We start from the raw sequence: 13,380 nt of genomic DNA on the forward strand, positions 1-13,380 counted from the left end.
CATCCAGTATTCTTAGAAGTTAAATTGCTGAGTTTAAAAGTGTGTACATGTTTGAAATTTTGATAGATTCTGCTGAGGGAAACATCTGAGAGATTCGGGAACTAATCTCTGGGCCTAGCTGCTCCTCTCCAGAACCTCTCTTACCCTCCTCCTACCTCTGTCTGAGCCCTCCAGGTTTGTTTGCCAGGAATTACCTAGACACTGAACTTTGTGGGACACTCTGGGTTTTCCTCCAACCCAAGGCTGGTATCCCTGGCCAAAAAAAAAAAAAAAACCTGACCAGAACCCACCACCACTTGTCAACCTCAAAACAAACAGAGCCTCTTGGCTCAGCCTTAACCACCTGAGTACCCTGGCACTGGCCCGGCCTCATCCAAGAACTCCCAGTGGGCTCTAGTCTAGCCTGTTCCAAACCCCAAATCCAGAGCCTCGCTTTCAGTCTGGCCGCTGTCTGCTCGGTCCCCTCCCTGAGTGGGGAATCTGAAACACACAAAACCCCCAGAGAAACCAACCAAAGAATACTTATTAAAAGAAATTATCTGCATATGCTAATATGCTCCAAAAGACTTGATGGAGCTTCAGTTAAACAGATAAGCTTCTCAGAGCCTTGAATTTTGAAGTGGCTTTGACACTGACAAGGGGAGGAAAGTCCTGCAAGGGAGCAGAAGTAATCATTGTCAATATGGTTTGACCACTTGCTCTTTGCCAAGGCAATACACCAAACCAGCACGTCACCTGTTATCTCACTAGTCTATAAAGAGAAGGAGGTACTCCCCATTATCACCATTTTAAATGTGTTATTGATTTACTGGAGAGGCAGAGAGAAAGAGACAGACAGACAGAGCTACCATCTCCTGGTTCACTCCTAAGTGCCCACCAATAGCTGGGAAGTCAATCCAGGTCTCCCACATGAGCGGCAGGGGCCCAGCTACTTCAGCCATCACTGCTGCCTTCTAGGATGTGCATTAGCAAGACGTTGCAATCCAAGAATTGAACCCAGGGAGTCTAATATGGAATGCAGGCATTCCAGCCAGCGTCGTCGTAATGCAAACCCCATCCCCGTTTCTTTTTTCTTTTGGCCCATCCCCATTGAGATGAAGAAATGGAGACACAATGAGACTGAGTGACTTGCTCAAGGTCATATACGTGGCAAGTACTCACCAACCACCCCCCTACACATGGTTGGGGTAGGGCTGAGGGTAAGTTCCAGTTTGGACCCCTGCTGAGTGAGGGAAGGCTGTAATGAGGACCACAGCTTCCCCCTCCCACACCACAGCCCTCAGGAATTGAGGCCCAACCCATTTTGCTTAGCAGATTAGTGGCTGGCAGGCTCCAGGTGTTCTCTTTTATGTTCTGTGCCACTCAGACCCATCTGTCCAGAGTACTTCCTTCTTCAGTGATTCCCAAAATGTCCTGAAGGTGCCCCTGTGAATGGCTGTGTGAAGGGGTCAGGCCAAGCAGGAAACAGCTTGTGCCCAGAAGAGAAGGCAAAGGCGGAGGCCAGGGTAAGGTCACCCTGTGCCACAGGGTGGGAGAAGGATGGTCCTAGGTGCTTCCACATCTCAGTGAGCCCTCTGTGGCCTTGATAAAGGACAACGACCTGAGGAAACAAACCGAGCCTCAGGGATGTGGGAGTCCAAAATCCTTTAGACTCCATGGCTCTGCTTCTGGGTTTTGGGGACAGAGATCCATACAGTCAGGATAAGGCCAAGCGACAGGTGAGATTTAAGGCCGGGGGACAGAACAGAGGGTTGGAACTGCCTTATCTCAGATAGGTCGAGGCGGGGTCCTGCATGCTTGGGTGAACCACAGGGTGAGGGCTGGGAGCTGTAGGGGCCGACTGCCAGCCTTGGGCAGGCTCTGCGTTCCAGGAGGAAGAAGGCAGCGTGATTGACAGGGCCAGCCTGCGTCTGGGGAAACTTCGAGACTGGACGCTGGCCCTGGAGCCCAGGGCCTGGTTAGCCTTTGGCTGGGCAGAAGCTACCAGGGAAGAAACGGAAGCTTCGGGAAGCTTCCTCCCTCAAGATGACACAGCTGGCAAACCGCTGAGCTGGGGCTGAAACGTAGGTGGACGGAAGGAGGGGGCTCAGCCGCAATCAGCAGCCATTCCCGCTGTGCTGTTTCCCCAAACGCGCTGAACTGTGCTGAGGCGCGGGGAGAAAAAAAATCCACTCAAACACCCACAGGACGAGGGCGAGAGTAACAAGCACCACCCCCCGAGGAGGGCGCGGGGTCCCTGGCGGCCCCAAGCCCCGCTCCGCTCCGGAGCCCTGTGGATGCGCGGGCGCCGGATCCACACGGCCCTGCTGGGAGCGTGACCGCCGCCCTCTATCGCGCATAGCCTCTCGATGCCCCAAACCCACAACTGTGGAACTTTTTCGTATTTGGAAACTAAATCCTTGGGGGGAGCGGAGATGGAGGGATGCCGTGAAGGCGTCAGGTTGAGGCAGACGCCAGAAAATCTTAACCGGATGGCCCGAACTGCCTGTCCGGAAAGCCGGGGCTCAGTTTCCCCCAGGAAAACACAGAAATTGCCGTTCGCTCGCTAACTACTTTATTTCAGGGTTCTGACATAGGTTAACATCGCCTGAGGAATAAATATCTCCCTCCTCTTCCTCATAAGCCAGCAGGCAGTACAGGAAACCCCTTCCCGCTTCTTCGGCTCCGCTCCTCAGGGTTTTCGGCCAGGAGAGAACAAACCAACGCTCATCATTGGTCAGATTCCTTTTCAATCTCTCAGTTCAGATTCCCAGAGTGCCTCTGCTAACCCTCTAGACCCGCCTCCCCTGCCTAATTGGTTCATTCGAACAGGCCCGGCCTCCTTGGCCGTCCAAGGGAGGATATAAAAAGTCAGCCACGATTGGTTCTTCAGGAGGGTGTCAATGAGAACAAGTTGGGGATTGGCTCGTCTGTTTTGGGCGGGCTAGAGGCTGGTTCAAATGAGTCTAGGGGACTTCCAACCGACGCGCGTCTGTGGAGTAGCGGCTCGGTCTCCGATCGTCTCGTGGGTCCCACCGGTTTAGTCGCTTTTAGGGTTCTCGAGCCCCTTTACGGCCGTCACCATGGAGGTGTCACCACTGCAGGTACCGCTCGAGGAAGGGGCCGGAGGGTGGAGCCTCGGTGCGGCCGGGGCGTCTCTCTGGCTGCCCGTGAGGGGGTGAGGCTCCTGGGCTGTAGTCTGGCCCGCGACCGGCCGGGCGTCCATATTCCGCGGCCGGGGTGATCGCGAGGAGAGTGAAGCCCCTCACGGCGCTAGCAGTGACTCGGCTGAACGGCTTCGGGGCGTTGTATGTCGTTTTACTGTTTCTGGGGACAGTTCGCCCTCTGGTCGGCCTCCGCGCCGGTCCGTGCGGGACTCGAAGTGGCGCGTCAGGTGCTTCCCTCCTGCTCTCTGCGTGGACGCGGGATGGAGGTCGCCCGACTCGGAGGGTGCAGAGCCTGGCCCAGGGCTGCCGGCGAGGAGCCGGCCGGCCCGGCTGGCCCAGAGAGCCTCCTCCCGGGGCCAGTGGGTTGGGTTGATAGCCCCCAAACTGCCTAGACGCTTCCGTGCCTAGGACATGGCGGGCACGCAGTAGCTTCGTGTGCGGGTGACATCCAAAGTCGTCCAAGGAACAGGTGTTCGCAGCATCGACAGGTGCTGAGATAATGTGATGTCCATTTAATCTGTCGCCCGGGAGGCTGGCTGCACTGAACTTGAAATTGCCCTGTTTGCTCTAAACGCCACCAACAGCAGACAACAGATTGCAAAGTGAAGTGCATCGCTGTGGTAGACACTTTTTCGTAGTTTCCTATAAACCTGTGAGTAAAGAGCCCTTTTCTTTTTTAAAATTGCTAGCCTGTCAATGAAAATATGCAAATGAACAAAATAAAGAAAAATGAAGATGCGAAGAAGAGACTGTCTATTGAAAGAATCTATCAAAAGAAAACGCAGTTGGAACATATTTTGCTCCGCCCAGATACCTACATTGGCTCTGTAGAATTAGTGACCCAGGTAAAACTAAGCTACCTAAATGCAGTTAATTTATCGATTGAAATGTTACACTTTTCTAAGTTAGCTTTTTCGTACTTCATGTACGAGGTGTCATTGGAACTGGCCTAAACTACTATATCTAAAACCTAGAAGATTTTACAGTAACCATGATGACAAAACAATAAGTACAGAAGAGAAATAACTATGTCTTTGCCTTATTTCTAGCACATGTGGGTTTACGATGAAGATGTTGGTATTAACTACAGGGAAGTCACTTTTGTTCCTGGTTTGTACAAAATCTTTGACGAGATTCTAGGTGAGTGGTGAATGCTTTAAAGATCTACTGGTCAAATCCTTCAACTGGTCAAATCCTTCATAGGGAGCATCGCGCTTTCCAAACCCTCTGTAGTCAGAGCTCCTGTCATTTCGCACAAGTGGCAGAAGTGAGGCAGTCTACTGAAACCCAGAAAACTGTTTCCTAAAACAGCACTAAGAATAAAAATTGCTAAATTAACATTTTGTTAATGCTACTCCTGTGCTGTTTGGGAAATTTTTTTTCTATAAAGGAATTCTTTAAAACACTTCAATTTCTTACAAATATGTATTTTACTTTTCTTTCAGTTAATGCTGCGGACAATAAACAAAGGGACCCCAAAATGTCTTGCATTAGAGTCACCATTGATCCGTATGTCTCTTGCTTGGTTCTTTTGTTTCTTATAGTTCATTGGGTTGTTGTTGGTTGCATTTACTTTGGTTACCAATGAAGTTGAATTTCGTTTAAACAAAGATTTGCAAAAGTACAGAAAAGCAGAATGCTAAAATGAACAACCTGTGATACCCACTAAATAAACCCACCAGTTGTCAACGTTTTTCCATGTCTGCTGCATCTATTTTTTTTTTCTGAGTCATTTCAAAGTAAAGACATCATGGCACAGTGCAGAACTACTTCAGCAGGCATCTTGTAATTGCTCTGAGTATTATATAGTCTTAGTTTTTTCTCTTGGTGTTATTCAAATAATAAACCAGCAGATGGGAGTAGAGAATGTTCTGATATACCATTTCTGGTTATAAATGTCACTGTCCTTTATGGATGGTCACAGTGTTTGTGTCACCTTTTTATTAGCCTGCTCAGTTATGACATAAACTACTTATGGCTCTTTTGGGGAGTATATAAATGACAAACTCCTAAATAAGGACTCAATATCATAGTCTTTCAAAAAATACTGAGCTAGTTTTAATCAGTTTTGTTTATAGATAAGGTTAAGTAGTGTTTGAAATAAAAACTGTAGCATGTATCCAGTTATAACCAAAATATATTTTCTAAAAATTAGCCTAAAATAATCAGCAAGTAAATGAGTCCAAATGAATTGTCAGCATTTTATTAGTGAGCAAACTACTTTATTATTGATAATGTTTATAATGTTTTTCCCTTTTATATTTGTTTTGGGATGTGCTTTGTTGGGTGAGAAAGTTAAGGGAACTAGAGAGGCACAGCTGATCCTCTTAAAAGGGGCATGATGGTACTATTTCCAAGTTTGTTCTTTTCTTTCCACTGGGCATAAATCTTTTCCCTTTGTTTATCCTAACATTTTTAAATCAAATAGTATTTCAGCATTATCAGTGGCTCCCTCAGTGGTTGGAAAAGATATTTTTTTCCTCTTTGCTCCTATTTTAGGAGTATCGGGAAATAAGCATGGTAGAAAATGTTGTTCATGATGAATTTCAGAAAGTATTATACATGAAAAGAGTCAGAGAAATTGGACTTATGAATTTATCTATTTTAGAAATAATATTATTTAAATACTTTAAAATGTTAAGTGTTAGTGTAACATTTGCTTTACAATAAAGTTTTCAACCTTCTTTGCCTAGAGAAAATAATTTAATTAGCATATGGAATAATGGAAAAGGTATTCCTGTTGTTGAACACAAAGTTGAGAAGATGTATGTCCCAGCTCTCATATTTGGACAGCTCCTAACGTCCAGTAACTATGATGATGATGAAAAGAAAGTAACAGGTAGAGCATTGAGATATTTATTGCTGAAAAATACCTTTTTTAAAATTTTTTTTATTTTTTAAATATTTATTTGAAAGTCAGAGTTACAGAGAGAGAGGAGAGGTGGGGTGGCGGGGGGTCTTTCCATCTGCTGGTTCACTCCCCAATTGGCCGCAATGGCCAGAGTTGTGCCGATCCGAAGCCAGGAGCCTGGGAAAGCAGTGGAAGATGGTCCAAGTGCTTAGACCCCTGCATCCATATGACAGACCCGGAAGAAGCTTCTGACTTTGGATCTGTCCAGCTCCAGCAATCATGGCCATTTGGGGAGTGAACCAACTGATGCAAGACCTTTCTTTCTCTCTCTCTCTCTCTCCCTCTTCTGTCTGTAACTATGCCTTTCAAGTAAATAAGTACATCTTTAAAAAAAAAAATAAAATAAAATTGTCAATGAGATAATAACAATAAAATGGTGTTTTATATTTTGCCTAGGTGGTCGAAATGGCTATGGAGCCAAATTGTGTAACATATTCAGTACCAAATTTACTGTGGAAACAGCCAGTAGAGAATATAAAAAAATGTTCAAACAGGTAAGTAAATAGTAATTGTGTGCTTTGGTTATGAACTATAATTTTACCATTTATACTAATGTAGTTCATTTAACTTAAGTTATAAGCTATTAAACCATGGAAAATTATTGAGTTATTTTCCAGGACTCATATATTGTGTTAGTTTGTTTTTGAGATGACGGGTTTTTCATTTTTTCTATTCTCTATTTCATAGACTTGGATGGATAACATGGGGAGAGCTGGTGAGATGGAGCTCAAGTCCTTTAGTGGAGAAGATTATACATGCATCACCTTTCAGCCTGATTTGTCTAAGTTTAAAATGCAAAGCCTGGACAAAGATATTGTTGCACTGATGGTTAGAAGAGCATATGATATTGCTGGGTCCACTAAAGATGTCAAAGTCTTCCTTAATGGAAATAAGCTGCCAGTAAGTGTGTTCCTAGGTGTTAAGGGACTTTGATCATTGTCAAGTGCAAATTTTGGTGTTTTTTCTCCCATATGGTTTTCTTACTATTTTCCAGATATGTTACTAAAAAGAAAGTAGTATATCACATTTTTAAAATCAGCTCATTTAAAGCTAACAGAAGGAATTTTTTCCTCAAAGAGACACCTAAAATACTTTTGTACCCTTCTTTAATGAGCATTCTCTTATGCCCATAAGTGAACATTGTTTCATTAGTTTTAAAAAAATCCTCATAGACTATTATTTATTCCACTTTTACTAACTTTATTACCTTTAATTCCCATTCAGGTGAAAGGATTCCGTAGTTATGTGGATATGTATTTGAAGGATAAGGTAGATGAAACTGGTAACCCACTGAAAGTAATACATGAGCAAGTAAACCACAGATGGGAAGTATGTTTAACAATGAGTGAAAAAGGCTTTCAGCAAATTAGCTTTGTCAACAGCATTGCCACCTCCAAGGTAATTTTAGAAGTGTTCTTATTGTTTTTAATATAAAAAATGGATTTGATCATCTGGCTACCTTGATATAAAGGAAGCTAAATTAGATTATTTTTAAATGTTTGATTATTATGATTTTGAGTATACTGAGTTTTAAACAATTTGGTTATTTCTTCATTAGGGTGGCAGACATGTTGATTATGTAGCTGATCAGATTGTGGCTAAACTTGTTGATGTTGTAAAGAAGAAGAACAAGGGTGGTGTTGCAGTAAAAGCACATCAGGTATGATATTTTAGCAGTTTTCTTTTTCTAAAGTCAAGGGAAAAGAAAAAGACTGTAAATAAAACATGAATATATTTTTACTGGCTTTATATCAACTTTTATTGCAGGTGAAAAATCACATGTGGATTTTTGTGAACGCCTTAATTGAAAACCCAACCTTTGACTCTCAGACAAAAGAAAACATGACTTTACAAGCCAAGAGCTTTGGATCAACATGCCAGTTGAGTGAAAAATTCATCAAAGCTGTGAGTACTTAGAGGAAAATAAAAATAGAAGCACCTTACTTTTTTTTTTTTTCCATTGCTCTTTTCAGCTCTGCAGAAACAAAGATTCTTCCCACACAGATCATTGCCAAATCTCAGTCTGAAAAGAAAGTTAAAAAAATAGCTTTTACTTCACTGGTTTTACCAAGGCTTTAATTACCATCTACATGCCTATACTTCCCAATTACCTAACACCATTCAATTCGTATCACTTTCTAATTAATCTGCTTACCAAGTACCTTCACTTAAATGCTTAATATTACTCTTAATCAATACATCTAAAATTGAATTCGTCTCTCCAAACTCACTATTCCCCATGCACGGAACTCCCTACTACCTAGCAAACAAAACTACTGCCTATCTTATTTTAAAAGCCCCAACGAGCAGCTGGAATTGTGGCAGCAGTGGGTTAAGCCACCATCAGCAATGCCAGCATCTCATATGAACACTGGTTCCAGCCCTGGCTGTTCTACTTCAATCCAGCTCCCTGCTGATGCACATGGAAACATAGTGGAAGATGACCCAAGTGTTTGGGCCCCTGCCACCCATGTGGGAGACTTGGTTGGAGTTCCAGGCTCCTGGCTTCCACCTGGCCCAGCCCTGGCTGTTGCTACCATTTGGGGAGTGAACCAATGGATGGACGATTTCTCTATGTAGTTCTGCTTTCAAATAAATAAATACATTTTTTTTTTTTAAAGGGCCGGCGCTGCGGCTCACTAGGCTAATCCTCCGCCTAGCGGCACCGGCACACCAGGTTCTAGTCCCGGTCGGGGCGCCAGATTCTGTCCCGGTTGCCCCTCTTCCAGGCCAGCTCTCTGCTGTGGCCAGGGAGTGCAGTGGAGGATGGACCAAGTGCTTGGGCCCTGCACCCCATGGGAGACCAGGATAAGTACCTGGCTCCTGCCATCGGTTCAGCGCGGTGCGCCGCCGCGGCGGTCATTGGAGGGTGAACCAACAGCAAAGGAAGACCTTTCTCTCTGTCTCTCTCTCTCACTGTCCACTCTGCCTGTCAAAAAAAAAAAAAAAAAAAAAAACCTCAATGACAAGAATCATGTCTCGGATACTTTAGTGGCCTCCTACCGTTCTCTCTTCTGGATTACTATAACAGATTCTTAGTTAACCTTCATTCCTTTTCAGTCTTTTCTCTGCAATGTTCTTGAGTGATAATTATTGTCGTCTGCCTGAAAGAGATCTTCTGTCCACTAGAGCACTTCCCCAAATGCCCAAAACTGCCAGGGTTAGGCCAGGACAAAGCCAAGAGCCCAGTACTCCATCCAGGTTTCCAACATGAGTGGCAGGGGCCCAAGCGCACATGAACCATCATCTGCTACCTCCCAGAAAGCATTAGTTGGAAGCTGAGCAGCCAGGACTCAGACTGGCACTATGATCTAAAATGTGAGCATCGCAAGTACCAGCCTAACCTGCACCACAAAGCCCACCTCTCTCGGGTGATTATTTTGTGTTATAAAAGCACACATTTTTGTCTTTATGTTCTTTTGAAATCTTTTTTTTTTTTTTTGAAGATTTATTTTATTTACTTGAAAAACAGTTACAGAGAGAGGTCTTCCATCCTCTGGTTCACTCTCCAAGATGGCTACAACGGCCAGAGCTGCACCGATCTGAAGCCAGGAGCCAGGAGCTTTTTCCGGGTCTCCCACCTGGGTGCACGGGCCCAAGGAGCTGGGCCATCCTCTACTGCCATCCCAAGCCACAGCAGAGAGCTGGATCGGAAGAGGAGCAGCCGGGACTAGAACCGGCGCCCATATGGGATGCCAGTTCTTCAGGCCAGGGTGTTAACCTTGCCATAGCACTGGCCCCTTTCTTTTGAAATCTTTTGATGACTTCTATTCAGGAAAAGTCTACTTCCCCCCACCCCCCAACTAAGTTACATTATTTGGTAAACTTTACCTAATCATGACATTCATCACACGTGTAATATTTTATTTCTGGCTTCCTTGTTTTGTCTTAAAGTCTAGGCAAGGACCGTGTCTACTTTGTTTTAACCACTATAGCCCCAACCAGTACTCAGTACTTAGCACCATGCAGGTACACAGTAAATGTTTATTGAATGAATGAGCCAAAGGAACCAGCTCCCTTAACGCTGATTGTCTGACACGCCTTCTATCAGAAACTGTTCTGCTTCTTTTTAGCCTTTGCATTACTTTGATTGTTATAGGGCCTTACTTATATTCTAGATTTCTAACACAACTCTTCATCCCTATTGTGAATCTTTTTTCAGGCAATTGGCTGTGGTATTGTAGAAAGCATACTGAACTGGGTGAAGTTTAAGGCCCAAGTCCAGTTAAACAAGAAGTGTTCAGCTGTAAAGCATAACAGAATCAAGGGAATTCCCAAACTTGATGATGCCAATGATGCAGGTATTCATTTCAGATGTTTCTACACTGTAAATCTTGGAGTTTGGTTGTTTTATACATTAACAACATGCCATAGGTGTTTTTCCCATGAATAGAATAATTTTGTTAAAAATCAACCAATTCCCTCTCACTGAACATTTAGATCATTTCCAAATGTAAGCTATTTTAAATAATATTGATGATTATTTTGTAGTATAAAGCAAGAATTTTATATAGTAAGCCCATTGCCTAACAAATATTATTAATAAATACGATTGAATGAATGCTTAGGATGGACAATTGTTGTGCAATGGGTTAAGCTGCCACTTGGGTCTCCTATATCTGATATGAGAGTGCACTGTTTGAGTTCCAGCTAGCTACTCTGCTTCAGATCCAGCTTCCTGCTACTGCGCTGGGGAGGCAGCAGCTGATGACTCAATTACTGAATCCCTTCCACTCACATGGGTGATGTAGATGGAGTTCCAGGCTCACAGCTTCAGCTTGGCCCAGCTCTGGTTACTGTGGGTATTTGAGGAGTGAACCCTTGCCTGGTGGATGGAAGATATCTCTGTCTCCCTTTCTCCCTTCTACTTCCCCCCTCCCTCTCTATCTCTCTCCTGCTCTGCCTTTCAAATAAATAAAAATAAAAAAAATTTTGAAAAGAGGACATTTAAAAAAACATGAATGTATAGAAACAATGTAAGTATCATTACTTATCTTTGGGGGATATGTTCCAAGACCCCTATTGGATGCCTGAAACCATGGGTGGTCTCAAACCCTATATATACTATTTTTTCCTATACATCCATACTATGATAAATCTTAATTTATATATTAGGCACAGTAAGAAATGAGCAGTAATAGCATGTAGTTATAACAATATGCTATAATAAAAGTTATGTGAATGTGGCCGGCGCCGCGGCTCACTAGGCTAATCCTCCGCCTAGTGGCGCCGGCACACCGGGTTCTAGTCCCGGTCGGGGCGCCGGATTCTGTCCCGGTTGCCCCTCTTCCAGGCCAGCCCTCTGCTGTGGCCCAGGAGTGCAGTGGAGGATGGCCCAGGTGCTTGGGCCCTGCACCCCATGGGAGACCAGGAAAAGCACCTGGCTCCTGCCATCGGATCAGCGCGGTGCGCCGGCCGCAGCGCGCTGGCCGCGGCGGCCATTGGAGGGTGAACCAACGGCAAAGGAAGACCTTTCTCTCTGTCTCTCTCTCTCTCACTGTCCACTCTGCCTGTCCAAAAAAAAAAAAAAGTTATGTGAATGTGGGCCTTTTCTCAAAATATCTTCTTGTACTTATTGTAGTCATTCTTCTTGTGAAGGTGTTAGATGATACAGGGCGTATGTGAGATGAAATGAGGTGAATGCTGTGGGCATTGTAGTTAGGCTACCAGGGAAAGGTTACTTGACCACAAGCACCACAGTATACTCCAAATATCCATCTGATAACCTGGTTATTAGCATACATAGCATAGCTACATTAGACAAGAGGATGAATCATGCACCAGGCAGGATAGAGTGGAATGGTTAAAAATTTCATTATGCCACTCTGAACAGTGTACAATTTTTTTAAATTAATTTATTTTATTTAAAAGTCAAAGTTACACAGAGAGAGAGAGAGAGAGAGGTTTTCCATCCACTGGTTCACTCCCCAGTTGGCCTCAATAGTCAGAGCTGTGCTGATCTGAAGCCACGAGCTTCTTCCAGGTTTCCCACGTGGGTGCAGGGACCCAAGGGTTTGGGCCATCTTCTGCTCTCCAGGCCATAGCAGAGAATCAGATTGGAATAGGAGGAGCAGCCAGGACTAGAACCAGTGCCCATATGGGATACCGGCAATACAGGCGGAGGATTACTGTCCCCGCATAGGTGTTTTAACCATTAGGTCAAAAACTTAGCTCCATATTTTTAATTTTTTGATGAACTTTAGTTAAAATATCTCTCTATTTACTGGCATCGCTTTACTCCTAAGCCAACTTGTATGCTGTAAATTATTTGTGTTTTATCCAAAGTCTATTAATAACATGTCCAAGTTAGTATATTTGAGGTTGAATTAAATGTGATTATAATAATTTGTGTGTTTTTATTTCAGGGAGCCGAAACTCTGCTGAATGTACACTTATCCTGACTGAGGGAGACTCAGCCAAGACTTTAGCTGTTTCAGGGCTTGGTGTGGTTGGAAGAGACAAATACGGGGTTTTCCCTCTTAGAGGAAAAATACTCAATGTTCGAGAAGCTTCTCATAAACAGGTAAAATATAAAACTATTTCTATAATCTAAATCTAGTTTATAATGAGGATTTCATGCTTGTATTTTACTCCCAAATTGGGCATTTTGAAATATATTTTAGATAATTATTTTTAAAAATTGGGTACATTGGCTGGCGCTGCAGCTCACTAGGCTAATCCTCCGCCTTGCGGTGCCGGCACACCGGGTTCTAGTCCTGGTCGGGGCACCGATTCTGTCTCGGTTGCCCCTCTTCCAGGCCAGCTCTCTGCTGTGGCCAGGGAGTGCAGTGGAGGTTGGCCCAGGTACTTGGGCCCTGCACCCCATGGGAGACCAGGAGAAGCACCTGGCTCCTGGCTCCTGATCAGCGCGGTGCACCAGCTGCAGCGCGCCGGCCGCGGCGGCCATTGGAGGGTGAACCAACGGCAAAGGAAGACCTTTCTCTCTGTCTCTCTCACTGTCCACTCTGCCTGTCAAAAAAAAAAAAAAAAAAATTGTGTACATTGTAGCATACCCTAATAGATCTTTCTGACTTATTGAATTATAGGCTAATGCCTATAATTCAAAATATTGAAGCTCAAAAAAACCCAAGCAATACATACTGTTATAATTCTTTGTTCTTTTCAAATTTATAAAAATTATTATTTGGGGGGGACATATGTCTATTTCAGATTATGGAAAATGCTGAAATTAACAATATTATCAAGATTGTGGGTCTTCAGTACAAGAAAAACTATGAAGATGAAGATTCATTAAAGACTCTTCGTTATGGGAAGATAATGATTATGACAGATCAGGTCAGATTTGTTATTAAGTAGTTTAGA

The 13,380-nt window shown here is 44.0% G+C and overlaps 1 protein-coding gene across 5 annotated transcripts in view; it reads left to right on the forward strand.

Moving 5' to 3' along the window:
- Positions 1-2,883: 2,883 nt before the first annotated feature.
- Positions 2,884-13,380, forward strand: part of TOP2A (DNA topoisomerase II alpha) — a 33,978-nt gene continuing 23,481 nt past the window's right edge. For 2 of the 5 annotated variants that reach the window (XM_051825664.2, XM_051825665.2), the window contains exons 1-13: positions 2,884-3,083; positions 3,836-3,991; positions 4,196-4,286; positions 4,592-4,655; positions 5,840-5,985; positions 6,454-6,551; positions 6,745-6,957; positions 7,282-7,455; positions 7,616-7,717; positions 7,825-7,962; positions 10,220-10,358; positions 12,423-12,580; positions 13,228-13,353. In XM_051825664.2, the coding sequence (XP_051681624.1) occupies positions 3,063-3,083; positions 3,836-3,991; positions 4,196-4,286; positions 4,592-4,655; positions 5,840-5,985; positions 6,454-6,551; positions 6,745-6,957; positions 7,282-7,455; positions 7,616-7,717; positions 7,825-7,962; positions 10,220-10,358; positions 12,423-12,580; positions 13,228-13,353 (1,626 nt within the window). In that variant the 5' untranslated portion in view covers positions 2,884-3,062. Of the gene's footprint in view, positions 3,374-3,835; positions 3,992-4,195; positions 4,287-4,591; positions 4,656-5,839; positions 5,986-6,453; positions 6,552-6,744; positions 6,958-7,281; positions 7,456-7,615; positions 7,718-7,824; positions 7,963-10,219; positions 10,359-12,422; positions 12,581-13,227; positions 13,354-13,380 lie in introns of all 5 variants that reach the window. The other 3 variants (XM_051825662.2, XM_051825663.2, XM_051825666.2) reach the window with 2 other exon arrangements.

This window comes from Oryctolagus cuniculus, chromosome 17 (genome assembly GCF_964237555.1).
Source record: "Oryctolagus cuniculus chromosome 17, mOryCun1.1, whole genome shotgun sequence".
In the NCBI taxonomy this organism is placed as follows: domain Eukaryota; kingdom Metazoa; phylum Chordata; class Mammalia; order Lagomorpha; family Leporidae; genus Oryctolagus; species Oryctolagus cuniculus.